General features: G+C 40.0%; 1 protein-coding gene and 1 long non-coding RNA gene across 5 annotated transcripts in view; one reads left to right on the forward strand and one right to left on the reverse strand.

Annotated features, from left to right (window-relative positions):
- On the reverse strand, positions 1 to 14,647 carry LOC116653697. Its single transcript, XR_004308067.1, has 2 exons — positions 13,543 to 14,647; positions 1 to 5,146 (listed from the first exon to the last, which is right to left on the reverse strand). It is a non-coding gene; the product is annotated as an uncharacterized LOC116653697 (long non-coding RNA).
- The window catches only part of LOC107316677 (solute carrier organic anion transporter family member 1C1), a 25,688-nt gene continuing 20,012 nt past the window's right edge, over positions 13,234 to 18,909 (forward strand). Inside the window, exons 1-3 of one of the 4 annotated variants that reach the window (XM_032446008.1) lie at positions 13,234 to 13,514; positions 16,102 to 16,260; positions 16,972 to 17,117. In XM_032446008.1, coding sequence (XP_032301899.1) covers positions 16,989 to 17,117 — 129 coding nt within the window. In that variant the 5' untranslated portion in view covers positions 13,234 to 13,514; positions 16,102 to 16,260; positions 16,972 to 16,988. Of the gene's footprint in view, positions 13,580 to 16,101; positions 16,261 to 16,971; positions 17,118 to 18,909 lie in introns of those variants that run through there. The other 3 variants (XM_032446004.1, XM_015868463.2, XM_032446015.1) reach the window with 3 other exon arrangements.

The raw sequence follows: 18,909 nt of genomic DNA on the forward strand, positions 1-18,909 counted from the left end.
TTTTTCTCTGTTGTTGATGCTGTGAGCCAAATGTCTATTTAAAAGGTTGAATATTCACTTTCAATATTTTATTTCACGATATTATATTTGTCAATGATTAGCTATCTAGATGTAAATATGGAAAAATTTTTATGGGTTCCTGTAGATAATGATATCTTTAAGAAAAAGAAAAAAGAAAAAAAAAAAAGAAAAAAAGGGAAAAGGATTTTTTGTAAAGCTAATTTTTTAAAAATAAATTCAAAGGCATTTTTATATAGTGTAGCCATTTTCAAACCCAACAAAAAGGTCTTAAGGAATACATACAGACCCTTTTGGAAGCCATTGGTCTGCAAGGTCATGGCTTTTACGTATTAATGCGCTTTGGGACTGGCAACACCATCCAGTACCACAGCATCTAGAGCTTTTTTTTTTCCCCACAAGAAGAGCTATATATGTGTATATGTACATATACATAAGGCTCAGTATCTCTCAAAAATGATTAGGCTACGAATTCTTTTTTATCCTAATCCTGCAGCCCCTTACCAAGAAGAAGATTGCCTGTGGGAGCAAGAAGGCTTGTGAAAGGAAGAGTTTGTAGGAGAAGTCCTTTCAGTGTTAAATAGCTGACATTGCATCCATCACTTTTTGCTATTGCTACGCATTCACTGTACTTAATGGTCCTATTGATATCTTCCCCAAAGCATTCTCTGTCAATGCCAAAGTATGTTGTCACTCTGTTGTCACAGAATATCTCTGCTTTGCATTTCTGATAAAGTGAGAATTGCTGGAAGGGAGGATTTTGGTTTCTCATCAGTAGAAATGTTTGCATTTGGACAGAATGACTCTGGTTCTGAATGCTCTTATCAGCAGAAAGATTTAGACAGTGGTTTTCAATGATGTCCAAAAAACAAAGGTCCAAACTAAAATATTATTTTCAATTGAAAGGATAGAATTCATTCAAAAGACATCTCACATGTTCTCCAAGATCCCAGCAAATCTCTCCCATTTCCAGCTTGCACTATTTCACAGTGCAGTTTTATTAACTCAGGTCTTTTACAATGAAGGATTGCTGACAGGTTTAAAATCAGATAATCTTTGATTTTATCCCAACTGGAAGCAGTGCCTGCAAGGAAGCTGGGCCTGGTTAACTGGGTAGGAAGCAACTTTATTTTACACTCCATATAATTACTAGTAGAATCCAATTTCTGTACTCCTTATCAATCTGCATTTTTGGTGGGAAACAATCAGGGAATTCCCAAGGTTGATTTACATATAACACAAAGAAATGCCTGAGAGATTTGGTATCAAATGCGTGAATACTGTTTTTTTCTTTGGTTGGTTCTTTTTTTTTTGGGTTTTTTTTTTTTTTTTTTTTTAGTAGCTAGCGAAGCAGGCTGTTTTTCAGTGGTTGGAATTTTGGTGTTTGGTTTTCTTTTTTGTTTTGTTTTGTTTTGGTGGTTTTGTTTTGTTTTTTATGTACTAATTTCTAGTTCAAAGGAGGCAAAACTTTTGAGCTGCAGTTGCAGCAATGTTCCTGAGGCCAGACCTTGATGGTTTCCCACTTTGTGCAAGTAGTGCAAACCCCAAATAAACAACAACTTGTGCAATATTTTTGGAAAAAGAAATTGTATTCTTTCATCAAAGCATTCAGGTAGGGTATTTTAACTGTTAATATGAGTTTTTGTATGTGTGTTATGCAAAAGGGTTGGTTAAATGCTAGAGAAAGCCCTATCTAGTGTCTTGCAGTTAAAAAATATACCCATACACAAGAAATAAGAAAATAATTTACTATGATGAAGGAATTCTCCAGTTCTCCTTGGAGCATTTTTATTTTGCTTATTCTATGAACAAAGTCCCCCATAGAAAGCTGGAGAAATGGCTATGCGTCACCAATGCCCGCAACCTCATGCTGGTTCTCAGAGTAAACGCCTGTCACGTTCAGGTTGTGGGTGGTTTCCAGGCAGTTGTGATCAAAGGATGCGTTTTTCACCAGTGCAGGTATAGTTAGTCATTGGTTTTTACCCCGGTATCGTGTGTGAACATCTCTACATCATCAAGTTATAATCCCAGATCACAGGAGAATTTGCTCAGAACCTTTTGACTGGTGGTTTGGGGGCTTATGCTCTTAATGTTCTACTATTAGAAGTCCTGAACATTCTGTCTGAATGAGGAAGGAAGATAAGTCTGTAGTATTTCAGATAGATACTTCTAAAAGTATCATCTGGGATCTAATCAATTTCCATTCCCAAATCCTTTCTCATGCTTTCCATTCTCAACTTTAAGATCATTTGTTTTCTTTAGAAAGTTCTCCTCAAGTTCTGTCTGCCATTTTAGATACAGCCTGGCCCCTCCTTCCATCCATCCATCCATCCATCCATCCATCCATCCATCCATCCATCCATCCATCCATCCATCCTTCTGTTCCTGCCAAAGTGAGCACTGGTTTGTGGTACAGTTCATGAGGGTTGTCCAGCCCATTCCCCAGCCTGGCCATCTCTGCATCCAATAACTGAGCCATGAACTGAGTAGGTGTGGGGTGGCTGTCAGTTTAGGTACTTGATAGGACTTGGGATTTTAGAGAGTTTTGTCCATTTTCACAATGAACCTGGTTATGAATGAGCCAGACAGCTGGGACCCACTGAAACCATCAGGTCCTTGATCAGCCATCGCCCCAGTGGGATGCACACAATGGTCCACATATGGGGGAGTTCCAGCTCATACTGGAGAGGAACCATCTAAGAGAAACAGTGCTCAGTAGGTTGGAATGGCAGCAATGAGTTTGTGGGTTTTCTTTCTCAGAAAGCAGAGGCTTTTGCCTGCTGGAAAATCTATGATTCATAAAAGATATAATAGTTTCAATTGCTTTTTCAAGTACTGTTATGGTTGAAATGTTCCTGCGTCACTGTTTAAAGCAGAAAAGGTTCAATCTAAGCATGAGCAAGAGAATCTCAAGCATCCCTTTGCCATACAGGCAGATGAAATCAGCTGCCTGCATCTCCTATCTGCTGCAGCTGACAGGTAGCGCAAGGCTCTGAACTGGATATTGGTCTGAGAATATGGGTGTTCCTCAGCTCAGCACTGCTGTAATTATTCCTTGAGTTGTGGCAAACGGAGAGAGTCAGAGTAGCCATTCATGGAAAAGAGGAAAGAAAAATGTAATATGATATGAAACAAACTTTGTGCAACACGCTAACTTTTCCTTTTCTTTCAAAATCAAAAGTAGCCCCATTGGTGTGAAGGAAGCCTAAGTTTCCTGGGGTTTTAATCATTTTGATGTTGCAGCATTAGTCAAATTAATGGCAGCATTAAAGGGAACTGTTCCCAGTAATTAGGGTGGATTAATCTTTTTTTTTTTTTTTTTTTTTAATATATATATATAATTTTTTAAGTAGCTCAACAAACAAACCATCCTTTGACATCTGAATGGCTTATATTTGTTTTATTATTTTCTAACATTAGTAGGATTTCAAGCCTGGAAATTTGAAAGGAAGGAGGAAATGTGTCTTTGAATGCATTCTCAGTTTCCAGGCCTCCTGAGGAAAGCGCACCTGTTAAGTGTTACTGAATGTATGGGGGAATAATTGAAATTGAGGTGACAGCTAGCTTAAGCAATCAATGGAAGAGTTAGCATAAATACTGATTACTAAAGGCAAACCTTGAATTAGGGCAAAATAGCATCAGTTCATTTGAGAACAACTGAACATGATAAATCTTTCTTTGAATTTCATCGCTTTCATTCAGCAAAACAACATTCCTCTGAAGGTAAATCAAAGCAGGGCTTGAGCTCATGCTGTGGTGGTTATTGAATCCCAGCGTCAGAGGCAGCAGTGCTAGAGTTAGCCTCCATTTACTTCCCAATTATGATTTATTCAGAGGCTTTTAGTGTGATTTGCCTGGCAGGCAGGTGATTTTTGATGAAAAACACATCACGCCTCCTCAGCAGGGTGCACATGTCACCCGTGTGAAGCCCTGCCTTAAGCCTTGGGGCTATGGAAGCCCCTGAGAGCCAGCAGGCAGCAGAGTGCTGGCGTATTTCTGGAGAACCCTTTCCCACAGTGACAACAAGGCAAAAGCTTGAGTCACTCACAGTACTTCTTTGATAAATCTGAAGCAACAGTAAGCACTGTGGAGGTTGAAAGCCTGCCAGCAGCACGTGAGATGTGTGCAGCAAGTCCTGAGTGCTTGCACATGTGAAAGGATCCTTTCATCAAGGTGATGGAGTTGGGTGTAACCAGTGGGCTGTGTTGGTGGGCTGTTGAGCTGAAGTATGAAGCCAAGGAGGGTTTTAGTTTTTCAGTTTTCTGCCATCTAAGAACATTTTTCTTGGTCCTGGGGGAGAAAAAAGCAATTATAGCATTTATTTCAATTGAGATTTTTGGGTGGCTAAAGCGTGCAAGTTCAGTCTAGTCAACTGGACAAGAAGTGAGACCTGTGCTGGCTATGGTGGTGTGTGAGATCTGGGTGCTGAGGAGCAAGCTGGAATTTGCAGGCTTGGGAAGTGGTGTTCCCAGCAGTGAACTGGGTGGGAAAGTGCAAGCATTCTGCTTTCTAGCTGTGTGGAAGCATAGAGCAGAGAAAAAAGACTTTGTCACAACCATGAGCTGTGTTTCCTTTATGACTGCAATCTCCAGTGCTGGCTGAAGAGCTGCAGAGATCAGTTCAAACAAGCAAGAGGCAGCATTAGTCATGCCAGCAAGGCAGGTGTGAAGCTGCTGTTGCATCCTTTGCTCCATGGAGGGTGAGTGGCATGGTATGAAGCACAGGGAGGAGAAAATGTTGGGTGTCAGCAGGCTATTGTCAGAGCAGCTGGAGAAATGCCTGCGGTGATGCTATCCCACCCCTTGCCCACCTGGCCATGGCTGGCTCAACACTGTGGGCTTAGAGGCTTTGCTTTCCAACACCATCTTTCTTTGCCACAGCAAATACTTAGAAAGAGACCATGATCATTTCTTTAAAATATTTATTTAAATGAGACTTGTTTTTGTTTTCCCACTGTTCCCCATATTTTCCCCCATGCTTTTATACAAATAGTTCCGTGATGTGAACAGAGAGAAAACAGTTGGGGATCACCATGCCTGTCCATACTTCTGTAGGTAGAAGCCTGCTGTCTCTTCAAGCTGCCTTTCCTTTCTGAAGTTCCTTCCTGATTCTGACACGCAATGAGAAGCTGTATTTAAATACAAAGTTTTCATTTTAGATGTTTATAAACCCAAAGACAGTACTGCAGATGGTATTGAAAAGATCAAAGGCGACATTTAGAGCTGCTCTGTGGCATTGGTGGTGTTTCTAATATTTCAGCCATGTCAGCATATGTTTGGTTGTTACTTTTCTAAAGTTAAGTAAGTGCACTTTTCTTGAGTAATCAATGTAAGATGTCTGCATGACAGAAAGTAATTTAAGTTCACTTTTTTAAAAGATGTGATTCGTGCTGTAGGCTACGTTTGTTCAACAGATAACATTTTCATGGAGGGGTGGCAGTTTATTGTTTGTGAGTGGTTTCAGTAGAACACCGGGGGCGTTTTCCATCAGAATCACATTCTGAAACCTTTGCTTCAGCGACTGCAGCAGGAGTGGGACCTTTCAAAAACAACAGCTTTCCAACACAGTTTTGCCATCTGGGGTAAAAACATGCGAGTATGTACAGCACAAACAAGCTATACTTCCAAAAAGATAAAAAGAAATCAAAGTAATGAAGAAATCAGTGCAGCAAGGTCAAAACACTTTTTGAATGAAAATGTCAAGTGTGTTGATGTGCATGCAGTAGTCAATTCCCCACTAAACATTGGGGCTGGCCATTCAAGTCTTGTATTTCCGAATTCCTCAGAGGCCTACCAAGGCCTTTGAGTTGATAAAGCCCTGAGGGATTCAGCCCTCTCCTGTCCTAACCCACAAGCTTTGGCTACTGCACTGCTGCCCTGGGTGCCAGGATTCAGGCAGGCTTTGTGATGCTCGCTCAGATTCAGCATAGGTCCAAATGAATCCCTCCCAGAATCATTCATTTCGGAAGGTGAGAGAAACGGGGGAAATACATCTATTTACATATACGGCTTTTATATACGGCTGTATTTGAAAAGGCTTTGGGTACCTTTGTAATTCCTTTGCAGCAATATTTTGACAAAGAACTGCCGACCAAAGTGGCAATGCAGAGAAGTGCCATCTCGTTCAGGATTTGTACACGTCAGTTTTTAACACAGTGTTCCTTTCACTAAGTACTGCATACGTTAATTTATATTTATACCTTGTCAATATTGTTGTAACCGAGCTTCTCCTTTTTAAACACTTCAGGAACAAGGCCTTGTATTTTTAGGTGATTTTCATAAATGGAATAATTCTTTTCCTTTCACTAGTATCTTGCACTCAATACATGTAGCAATACTTAATATATTCTCTTCACAAGTATTTGTTAAGTGATTTAGTTAATGGCTGATCAATGTTTTGTACAAAATAGATTCTGTACAGGAAAAAAAAAAATCTTTTAGATAAACATTATTTATTTTTACTGTTTTGTAAGTTAGACACTATAATGAAGCTCCTTTTTTTGCCAGAATTACTGGAAGTGCCTCTTGGTAAAATGTATTATACAGTAAATATGTATTCAAAATTATTAGAAATACTTGTCACAAAATGAACAATGTGGATGTTGCAATGTGAAGACAAACGTACAACATAAATATAATTCTGTGGTATCCTGTTTGCTGTGTTTCTTTTTCCTTTATTGAACAAACTTGCTCTCAGTGCTCAGCTTTTTGCTGATGGGCCCGGCAGGGGCAGACTCTCACCCACTCAGGCTGTGGGAGGACTTGAGCATGGTTTGTAGCGGGTCCCACCAGCTGGCCAGCACCTGCTTGGAAATGCAGCCACTGTGTGAGCTGCCAATGTGGAAGAGGTATTTTACCCTTTCTCCAGCTCATTTTTGGGGTATGGCAGGGCTGTGTGGGTGCACATGTATCATACAGTCCTTCTTCTGAACTGTCTGTCTGTACCATAAAGCAGATATATGTTTAATTGCCATTTAATCTGACAGTTTTCTTTTGTGTGTGTTTGTGCCCCGTGTTTACATTTACTGGTACCTGATTATCTGTAACTTCACCAGCAGAATTCTGTGCTATATTTCACTAATAAATCCCATGTTAACTGCTGTGTGACTCAACTAATCTGTGGAAGGCCTCATTATAAACATCCTTATTTGATGAAGACCAGTATTTCAATATCTGTCATCTGACTGCTTTTCAATCCAATATGGACCATATTGATTGAATGCACTCTACGGGGTATGGAACTATTTAGCCATAGTAATGCAGGGTAGCTGAGGCTTTCAGAGAAAATGAAATGTGTTATCTTAACAATATTCTCCTTATTAATCACAAAAGCAAAATCAGTAAGTGAAATCAATTTTCATGCTCTTGTATTGACAAATACAACGTCATTCTTCACTAAAAGATTCTGGTAATTCATGGCACATACTACTACTGACATCTAGCTGGTTTCTTGGATCACTGTTTATATTTAAAAAAAATAAAAGCCCCCAAAAAAACACCCATCTTACAGCTATGTAAAACTTTTCCTATTTTCTATCTTAAGTTTTATTACCTACTTTCATCAAAGATCTGGAGAGCTTTTCAGTCAAGCTGTTTGAAATGGCTGCATGCAGATTTTCTGGATCAGTTATGTAGTCAAAGGCTCTTTTGCTATAGCGTAAGAATTCCCATTTTCAAAATATGGAAAAAATATCAGCCACAAACCTGGCTGCCAGTTTTTAAGGCCCACCAGCTTATTTGTCCTCTGGCTTAAATTTGGAACAGCAAAAATATAAGGAAATGTGCACCAGGCAATGATTAGGAAGGTATTAGTTGGGAACGGTCCTGATATGAAAGAAATATAGTTACCCCTATTTTAACCGAAACGCTCATAAGGCTGCAGCTGGTCTGTCTCAGGCATTTAATAACTTCACGATATGGAATTATTTAATCCAGAGATTCACAGCTGCTGACTGAAAAGCACACTGCTGGAGTGACAGAGAAAAGCTCTTTTCATTCAGTGCTCCTCATCACAAAGACAAGCCTACCAAGGTAAGAATGCACTTGTCTTTAGAAATCACAGAACTCTCTCTGGAGCTCTTCAAACAGCAAGAGGTTCCCATGGGAAGGGATGAGCAACAAAACACAGAGCAGAAGCAGTCAATCTGCTAATGAGACCACACATGAGCATGGCTCTCCCACTGCTCTGATAAAACATAAAGGAGACCATGACGCACAGTCAGTAGAAGCTCAATTAAATGCTGCATTTTCCAGGTGTTCAAATTACTCTCAATTGCTCAAGCAAATCCACTTTCCTAAAACCCACTTAAAGTGTTTCACTATAAATAGAAAGCTCAGGGAACTGTTGGCACTCTGCTTAACAGTGCTTTCATTATTTTTTTTCTTCCCTTCAGTTCTCAGACCCAAATCCTGTGGCAAGAGGCATTATCCCTCGTGCCACCCTGGGTTCACTAGATTTCATTGGCTCTTCATGTAGAGGTATAGCAGCAAAGGACACTAATGGTCAGCTGTCCAACTTCTGGGTGCTGCCCTGGCTGATGCAGTGAGTAGCTCTGGGACAAGCAACTCACACCATTTCAGGGAAGGTTTTAAACACTCTGCACTGGGATCCCAAAAAGTGGTATGTTCAGGGAAAAAAAAAAAAAAAAGAAAAAGAAAAAGAAAAAAAAAAAAGCAAACATTAAAGTCAGCTGCTTTGTTGGGCAGCTTCACAGTCAGAAGCTGATACCCCAACACTGCCTTTGTTCATGAGCCATGAAAGAAAACATGCAAGTTTAAAGTTATACCTAAGGCTTTGATGATTTGTGTTGCACTCAGGCCAGCCTGCTGGTTGTCATCTCCAAATAACGTGGGACAGACACAGCTGTAGTGATTTGGAAGTCTGATGTGGATAAAAGGTTGCTGCAACATCTGCTTGTCCGCAGCCAGGAAGAACAAAGCAGGAAAGTCCTGTTTGATCTGCATGATGACTTCACTTACAATGATTTTTGTTGTCGTTGCTGGTAAATTACTTCCCTTCACAAGCTTTTGCACATGGCAGTTGTTTATTACTGTGCTTGCCAAAGGCATCGTATTCAACAAACTCAACACCTTCAGCGTAATAAACTCCTCTGTTAAATTCTTTACACTTTTTCTTCCCACATTTTTAGCCCAAATCTTTGTGTTTAAAGCTAGTTCAGAGAATTTGCATTACAGAAAGTGCTCTGAGATTTTATTAAGATTGATGGTGTTAATCTTTAGTGGTTGGCCAAATTCCAGTTTCTTTTATTCTGTTCTTCCAGACTAAAATTCTTCCCAGAGCTCTGATGGGTAAAAGTGCTTCCTGCCTTGAGAGCTGTGTCATGTTGCTGGATCTCTCTTTCAGCCTGTGTCAGAGCTGGTATCTTTGCAAAACTTGGTTCTACATAGGTATATATGAGGGTTGATAACACTTGGTTTTACTCATCATTCAAGGACAACCTCCTTCCTCTTTTACCTGATGTTTTACCCAGTTACCTTCTGCAGCTGCTTTCAAGATAATCTAGAACCACTGAGTACACACTCCTTTATGTTATCCTAGGCACCAAGCATGGAGAACATATGTGGTAAAGGTGGTATCATTCCATGGTAAGGCTGCAGGAAGTACTAAACTGCACCCTAACTGCTATTTCTCTGAGTGCTTCTAACAACAAATGTGTATTATTTGTCTGTAGTTCTCTGATGGAAAAGGGATGGGTAAGGTTTCTTCTGAGAGTGGTTTTCCTATTCTCTTATGCACCTAACAAGAATGTTCTTTTGACTGCAATGAAAAGGAAAGCTGATATGGAGAAAAAGTGAATCCATAGCAATAGATGAGAGTGGCTAAAGCAATAGAAATTATGCAGGCAGTGACACTGTATTGCTCTATTTGTTAACTATAAACGTCCTTGTTGTATCTGCTTGTTGCTGACTCCAGGCTGTTTTCCCAAGTATCACAGAAAGAGAAAATATAATTTAACAATGTTAAATTATACTAAATTTAAGTACTTAGAGACATTCAGTGGAAACAAACAGCTGCTTCCAGACTATCATCATGCTGCTACTTTTATTCTGGCAGCTGTTTTTCCAGACTCAACAATGGCAGGATGCCTTGAGCTCACTGCTCCCTGGACGAGGATTCAAAAGACATGGATTTTTTGAGATTTTATCCTGAGCACTGTACAGGCTTCCTGCATGGCCTTCAGCAAACACAAATGATTGCAAATCATCTCCTTCAAAAGTAATTATCACTTACTAGCCTGTTTTCTGGGTCTTGCCCACTTGCATCTTCTCTTCAGCACTGCCCTCACTGAAGATTTACGAGATCACTGCAGTAAGAGAACTCTGGGCTGTACCTGTTTGTTCCTCTGCATGAGTTGTTCCAGGCACAGCAATGCAGCTCAGAGTCAGTATTTACATTTTAGCATAGATACAATAATAGCTGGCCAAGTGTCAAGCTAAGCAGTTAAGGATTCATTCAGCTGAAAGTCTGTACACAGCTATATTTTCCACTGAAATAGTAAGTCTTGGGGATGTGTTCTCTGTCAGATCATAGAAATTATAAGAAAACGTGGTCTATTAAAATCCTTATTTTATATATATATACACATATTTTTTGTTTTCTTTTTTAGAAAAAATCAAAACTTTCCTTCTATTAGAAAAAAAAGTTCCTTTGTAGTGTTCTTGTTTGTCTTCAGGCTGCAGTGTGAAGTTTACATTTGCAGGCAAGACCTTATGATTTAAATGCCTATTAGAATATGTTTTAACAAAAAGTCTCTTACAAAGAAAGAAGCTTCATGCTTCTCAGCACTGCTTCTTTGAGCCTTTACAAGGTTAGTGTTTGTTCATGATGTGCATTTGAAGAAGCAGCAGCCAGCTCCTTGGAGCTGTACCCCAGAGACCTGCTGTTGTCAGATGATTTAAAGACTCACAAACCCACTGTGTGATGGGTGTATTGATATGGCTATGAATTAACATTGCTCTTGTCCCAGCTATTCACTATGGCTAGACTAGGCTTTGTAAATGTAATTAATTTAACCCTGTTCTTTAGAAATGAAGGTGGTCGGGCTTCTAATTTCCTGTAACTAATACAAGGTAGGAATGCAAAGAAAATGGAAACGAATCTCAAGGAGCAACCTTTAGTCTGGTCCTTTGTCCTGTATCTGCTTCCAAGGCTTTTTTTCTATTATGGAATAAGTATATATAAGTAAGCAATTTCTTCTAGGACTATGGGAAAGCAAAACCTCCCTTTGATAGACTGCCTAGCGAGCTTCCAGCAGGTTTTGTGTCACTGCACTTAGGCAGTGCTCTGCTGTGAGAGGCAATGAAAAAAGAAATCAGGGTGGTCATTGCCTCAGGAGGTGGCATGTCCTGCTTCATGACTGGTAGTGATTTGTCTGCCATGTCCCAGTTCTTGTCAGTAAACTGAATTCCTATGCAATATCCATAGTATGGAAGGCCTGTTAGACTGATATATTCCTGCCTAGATGAGAATTTCCACTCTGTCAGATGAACTCACTGAGTTAGTTTTAATGAGGATCTTTTGTTCATTTTTTCCAAGCATCTCCCAGTCCTCCAAGTACAGGACATAAATATGACTGTTTCTGAGGAACTGCTATAATTAGCTCGTGGTGGAATGGTGATATTCATTTGGAAGATGTAAGAAAACTTTCCATAATGGAAAATATCTCCCTCAGGGTTGTTTGGCTAAAGCTCCAGTTAAGATGTTACCTACACCTACAAGGAAGTCAGAGAAAGGTCTATAATGAAATTCTAGTAAAAGCATACCTGTGATAAAAAGCTGATGCTGAGGATTTACAGTGAACCACAATTGAGAAACGATGAGAATATTGCAATAACTCTGGCAGACCTCATTCTTCAAAGCATTACTTCATCTTAAACCTTTTTTTAGGTATTTTTGCCTCAGAGGACTATGCCTCAGTGTTCATCAATACAATTTGTAGCATAATGAGGGCTTGGATGAGTTATGTGAAAGAGATTTCTATAACAAATCTGGTATTCTCAATAGGAGCCTCACCTATTTCAAAAGACAGTGTGGTGAAAGCTATCAGTAACAGAAAACTCTGGAGTTTGTCAGAAATCACTGGAGGAGACAAGGCCAGCAAGAAAGATTTAAGATCAGGCACAACTAATACAGATCCTGTATTGTGTAAACTCAGCTTTCCTAATAATTGAAGGAAACAGGCTGGAAGCTGCTCTCAGAAAGAGGCTGAAAGAACTCTTAATTCTCCTAATCAGCAATTCCTGCAGACTACTAGGCACCCTGATATCTTGTAGAAAAGAGGAAAAGAGATTTCCAAACCAGCCAAATAAGGATGTAAGATGTATAAAAGTACAAAATGTGAATTACATGCAGAATAATAAAATCCCAGCCATGTTAAGAACCCAAAATGGAGATACAATGAAGGAACGGGTAATAATTTGTAGTAAACCTAGGAAAGCAGGAATTTGCTCCAAGTGTTGGTGTTCAGCACCTCCCACTTTGGAGTACCAGTGGGGTTTTAGCTGCCATGGCAACAGACCCTATGCAGAGGGTGGGGGAGGGCAGGTAGGGGAAGGAAGAAGAATTTGTGTTAGTGCCTTCTCTCCCTGTGTAATGAAATCGCACAGGTTGGCAGAACACAGGCTCTGTAACACTCCTCACTTCAAACGGCTGCGCTGAGAATTAGCTGCGTCCCTCACCATTACACAAATTGATCATTAAAGTTGCCATTTCAACAGTCATAGAACTTGCGCAGGAGAAATACAGGGCTGGAATGAAGTTTGCATGATTTTCCTTTGAGTTTGGGAAAAAAAAAGCAAAAACAAAAACTTGAGTGATTCTCCCACACAGCTTTGTTCTCTCCTTTAATACTTCTTTTCCTGCTGGTTTACCATCACTTCATCAGCGGGACTTTGCCCCAGGGCTTTGGGGGAACAGCACTGAGCATAGCGGAAAGGTTTGTAAAGCTCAGTGCAGAAACTCTTCACCTCAGATCCTATCTATCTTCTCCCACCCACTCTCTCTTTCCTTTTTCTGGCCTATTTCCCCCTTAAGTCTTTTGTTTCCTGAGAATGAGCAATTAAGAAGATGAGGATTATTTTTTGTCTCAAAAAAATAAAAAAATAAAAAATCTTTGTCACGTGCCCCATCAAACTTGCAGCATATTGCAAAGTAAAATACCCCTGGGAGGGCTTAGGTGCTCTTCAGACTTTGTAGCTAGGGCACCCAGCATCGCTGCATGCCCATATACCTACAGTTGATAGGAGGGGAGAAAGGAAGAAAAAAGTGAGGAGGTGTGGGAGGAGGATGAGGGAGACGAATACCAAGTGTTCAGGCAGAACGAGGGACAGCAGTTCCTCCACCCATATGTTTATTCCTTTCTCTACCCCCATTATAAGATGGAACATCCCTAGGCTGGGTACTTTCTAAGAGGTGGTCTTCCCCTCCAACTTTTCCCACTTCTATGTTGGGACCAGAGACCGTGCGTGCATTTATGGGTAAGCATAAACGATAGAGGGAGCTTACCAACAGGTAGGCACCATCTGGGGGTTTCTGCTGCCAGGTAAGAGTTGGGTTTTCTTCTCCTTGTTGAGCTGTCTTTTCAAGACGATGTTTCTGTCCTGGTATGCTGTTTCCTCTTAGTCTAGCAAGTGCAGCTTCCACGCCTGTGGGCTGCCACACAGCAAAGGCATGTCTAAGGAGGCTTATTGCAGAGCAGACGTGTTTCCACTGGGGGAAGGACTTTTTCATTGCCTGGGCTTTGAACGAGCGGAGAGGCACTCCGGGAGCTGCCTGGTGGAGCCTCAGCCCACCGCATGCATGTTTAGAGACGGGCCCTTCCCCAGACCTGACCACCTGGCTGGCCCCACATGCCAGCCCTGGGGAGGGCACACATTGCTGCTGCCCCCACAGTGCCACAGGTGAGCGGGGGGCCCATTCACAATGGGAGAGAGAAAATCCTGTTAGCAGGGGCTGGTACCCAGCTGAGGGCCCTGGTGATGGTCAAGGAGATGCTGTGACCATGGCCAGTCACTGTTTTCCAGGCAGTGTCGCCAGCCCAGATGTGCATAGGTGGAATGGATGTGGTAACTTTTGTATTATGCCCATTTTATTTATTTCAGTACTCCCTCAAAAGGCAATGATAAAGTAGAATTGGGTTTGATTTTATTCTTCATAAGTGTGGTAAAGCACCGCACTCTTCCCTTTCTTATCCTCACGGAGATGAGAATGTCCTTGGTTTTGATGGCTCCTGCTTAGCTACGTTCAAGAGCACTTCTTCTATTTCACAATTAGTATTACAGAATGTATTGACTGAATTAGACAATCCTCTCACTTAGGCAGCTACTCTTCCTTGACTATTATGGAGAAAAGCAGCTTAAAATAGGGGAATAATTTTTTTAAGACAGAAAGCAGCCTTATACAGTGCTTTTTTAATTCCTAATAAAAGTTACAAAATGGATTTAGAAGGACTAAACCATGAAAGATGTCTGAATATCTTCAGAGTGCTAAGTAAGCTTCTGAAGATACTACTTGTAATTAGTAATTCTGCTTAGATGGCATTTGATTGAAGGAAGAGAAAATGTGTTGTCTGTGTGTGTTTACACATTTAACTGCTAATGCTTTGGTATACTTGTTTTTTTTGTGTTTTGTTTTTTCTCACTGTATGGTTACTTGCTTATGTAAGAGCTGAATATCTTTACTGTCAGAAAACCTGCATTATATACAGGCATAGCAATAAGGACTGCTAAAATCAAGAAATATGTTTTTATCATTGCAATTATTACATGGCAAGGATATGTCCTTAAAACAGCATGCAAATCTAAATCTTGTGTCAAGGTAATTGTTAGTGAAGTTAGGAGTTTGTTGTCTAAAAGACACAACTTTAAGAAATTTTTGTTTACTATGCATACACATCCATGCCTAATCCCTTCTGCAGTCCCACACATGTTGACAGAAGTCTAGTTCTTTGTTACAGTTATCAAATTACCTGGTCCAGTAACCTGGCCTCAGGGAAATATTGTGCCACTGCTTTGGGTTATTCTTTGACAACGTTCCTGCCATGTCTGGGATGGAAGAGCCAATATGGGCCATCTGTCCTCATGTTTCATGGCAAACTGGAGAAATGTGGTGTGCAGGATGACAGGGCAAAAAGCTAAGGGTGTCGCTACATCCAGGTCCACAACCAACCATGTCAGACTCCATGGGTAACTCCCTGGACTGATATCTCTGACCACCTGGTGCAGCTGGGATTGCATTACAAATTTTCCCAGTATAACACCAATGAAACCAGAAAGACCTTTGAACAGCAGTAGTTTGTGGTCAGAGAAACACCCACATTTGTACTTGTTGAACAAAAAAGGGAAGACTGGACTTAACAATAGATTGGTCTATGGTACCCTGTGCACAGTGTTATGTTCTCTGTCTTAATAGTTTCCTTCAGAGACACTGCCAGAACATCTGAAGGTGTGTGCTTGTACTGACAAGTAGAAGAGTTGTTTGAGCCTTGCTGTTGATCCTCCATCCCTTCACAGTCTGTACTAACTCAGTGTGGCATGATGCATTCAAGCACCATACATTAACTTGTGTGATGCAGTTAAGCACTGTTGTGTCATATTCCATCTCAGCAGCTTCATGGCACATTCTTCGTCAGCCCTGTATATGGGGTGCAGTGGAGGAGACCATGCAAGTCCCTGTTGCCCTGCTGGACCTTCCCAGCCTGGACCTTGCTTTGCTCAAAAATAAGGAAAATTATCATAATCCACATTTCAAATGTTATCCTTTCAGTTTCTGTAAAATAAAAGCTTATTTCACATACCTACGTGGCAGCACACTATTATGTGAGTCACACCCATACTCATAAGTTTGAATGAATTTACCCCCATGTGAGCGCTGTGAGGTACATGCAGTCATTCCCCACTGTACATGTTTGGGAGTGTGGTATGCAGTGTGACGTTTCCCAAGACCACAACAAAGAAGGAAAAGGCTGTAAGTTTTCTGCGAGCACAGGATCCTTGAAAGTCACAAATGGATTTACATACAAACATACAAATTCTAAAAACCTTTGATGTCTTTTATTTGTGTAAGGTCTGTGTTTTAGGCAAACTTAGAAGAATAAGAACTTCTATTTTCGGCCAGTGGTTCTATAAAACAGTGCTGCTCAGATGTGAGCACAGAAGCTGATTTCATAAATATTTTCAGATCTGATTTAGAGAGATTGAAACTAAGAACCAAGTACCGTACTATGTAAGTAGAGATTTAAGAATTACTGATACCTTTTGTTCCCAAAGTGCAGCATTTAGGTTTTCTTTACTTCTTTGTATTTACCTGCAAAGAAGCATATTCACATTTTTCCTCTAACAACTGACAAAACCACTGAGCCCTAAGGCCCTAACTGATACGGTGAAGGGAGCTAAACCTCTTTATTCTTGTGTAACTCATTAGCTAACATCAGGCGATTAGAGCTAATGTTTCAATATAAAACAATTCAAGTCCCTCATTAACAAGACTAGATTTCCTTTGATCTAATTACTCAATGTCCCACATATGTGGGAAATTCAGAGATCAGCTCTGAGAAATCTCTGCAGACATGGTCACATCTAGAAATGTGAACTTACATATAGGTTCCAGAAATGTGATTTAAAATGTTAACGAGCCTCTCTTAGTCTGCTGATGATGCCTGGCCAAATGTTCAATGAAATCACATTGATGATGATAGCAAGAGAATGAAGATGAAGATTGTTTACTGAGTACGATTTAATCTTCATTATTATAGTCAAGTGGATTGCAAATTTCCTTAATTAAACATCCAGTGCACTGGTCAGATTCTGTTGTAAAGTTTGATAATTGCTGTTGTAGGGAAAACAGTACAAGAGGGTGTTGCTGTCACGTGACAAACTTTTGAGGCTGAGCTGAAAGGATGCCCTTTAAAAATGTTCTTTGTGTTTTCTGGTTTAGAGGCAGGGGATATCATCATGGAGATTTCTTCAAAAGAAAATGCTCAGTTATTCTCCAACAACACAATCCTGCCTGCTGACCGATCTTCATTCAAATCTGAATCTTCTACTTCCAAGGAAAAGCAATCATGTTGTGGAGGTATAAAGGTAGAGTAAGAACTTCTGAATATTCTGGTAGAGACTTAGAAAGCTTCTTTTTTTTTTTTTTTTTCTGTAAACTAACCCTTTGTAAGTTGTGATGATGTGTTGGTGAGTCAGTATGAAATTATTAAAGGTACTTCAAAGCCACAAAAATATCTGCCTCTGATCTTTGTTTGCCTAACATTTGGCAATATTCAAATATGACGTGCTGATTGATGCTTGCATGTTACAAGATCTTCATCCTGTAGGGTCAGTAATATGCTCCTAATTGCACCAGGCTATTTTCGTGAAGTTAAGAACAGAGTATAAGAAGCCAGATACTACCTTCAGACAGACAGATGTTAATACAGATGGCATTTTAAAGATTGTAGCCTCCCAAGCTCTGGGAAATATTATTTGTATTATGATCTGTGTGTTCTGAGTCCAATGTTGTTGTAACATTCTTCATTCAAGAGGATTCTGTATGAAGGCACTTTGAATTGAAGTATCTGCTTTATCAGCATTCCTGGTACCCACAGCACTTTAGTGATGCAAAGGAAGCCCCCTGCTTTAGCCTTATAACAAGGCTACACCTCAGACCATTGCCCCTTGGAGGAGGATTCCCCACTTTCTGGGACACTGGGGGTACAGAAGACAGTATGATGCTTTGCATGTCATCTCTACCCACTTTCCAAAGCCAAGCTGTGAAATGCTGAGACTCCTGGGTGAGGTCTCAGTAAATCACCATACAACAGTGAGAAAAATAATTTGAGTTATATAGAAAACGATTCATCAGCCTTGCCTAGTTCTTTACAGACTGCATTTCCCCCCCCCCCCCCCCCAGTTATTTTTGTGGTTCTTCCAAGTGAACGAAGATACTGGCAATTTATTCACAGATCCTGATTCAGCTTCCAATTAAGTCACCAAGACCAATGGCTATTTAACTGAAGTCTACAAATCATGCAAAGCAGTAAAATATAGTCATGTTAATGAAGTCTAATAACTGCTATCAACATTTTATTTCCTCAGTATTCTTCCTGATTTTACCTGTTTCTGTAAAGGCCCAGAATTGGAATCCTGCCTTGAAACAGAAAATAAGTTGTATTAATTTAATCTGTAGCACAATCATAATTTTATCATTGTTCTTCCATTTGCTCTAAAATAATCCAGTCCCCTCACTGAATAAAGCTCCAATCAGAGATTAGCCAGTTAGGAATCAGCTTATGAGATCCAAGAATAGAAAAGAAATAATATTTCAGCTCAGATATTTTCTGTTCCAGATTTTTTTGCTTTTGGGAACCAAAATGTTGTGATTAACCTTTAGATTAAAAAAAAACAAAAACAAAAACTCACAAACCAAACCAAAACAATAAGTTGTTGTGGGTGGTGATTTGTTTCTTTTTGTTTTGTTTTGTTTTTTAACTAATTACCAGCAATCCTGTGTTTTAAAGTTACCTTCATAAACAGAAAAGATATGGTTAGATGTTTTACTTACAGTCATTCACAGACCACTGAAGAAAGTGAAATCCTGTGCACCTTCCTGTCCCAGATGTAAATCAGGAGCATTTTTCCACTGTTGCACATGTTCTCCATCTCTTTGCGGGATCAGCTCCAAACCCACTGGAAAAATGTGTACCAGAGAGATGGAGAAGTTTGAAGTTCTAATTTCACCTGTATGATTTTCTTGTGGAAAACCATACTTGCTTTCACATTGCTATTTAAAATTCAAGAGCATAAACACAGAAAATGTAAAATATTAAGGCAGTATTTTTAATAGAGAGCTTTTGAGAGCCTTCACCATGGGAAATGATGAGATGTG

This window comes from Coturnix japonica, chromosome 1, assembly GCF_001577835.2.
Source record: "Coturnix japonica isolate 7356 chromosome 1, Coturnix japonica 2.1, whole genome shotgun sequence".
Lineage (NCBI taxonomy): Eukaryota > Metazoa > Chordata > Aves > Galliformes > Phasianidae > Coturnix > Coturnix japonica.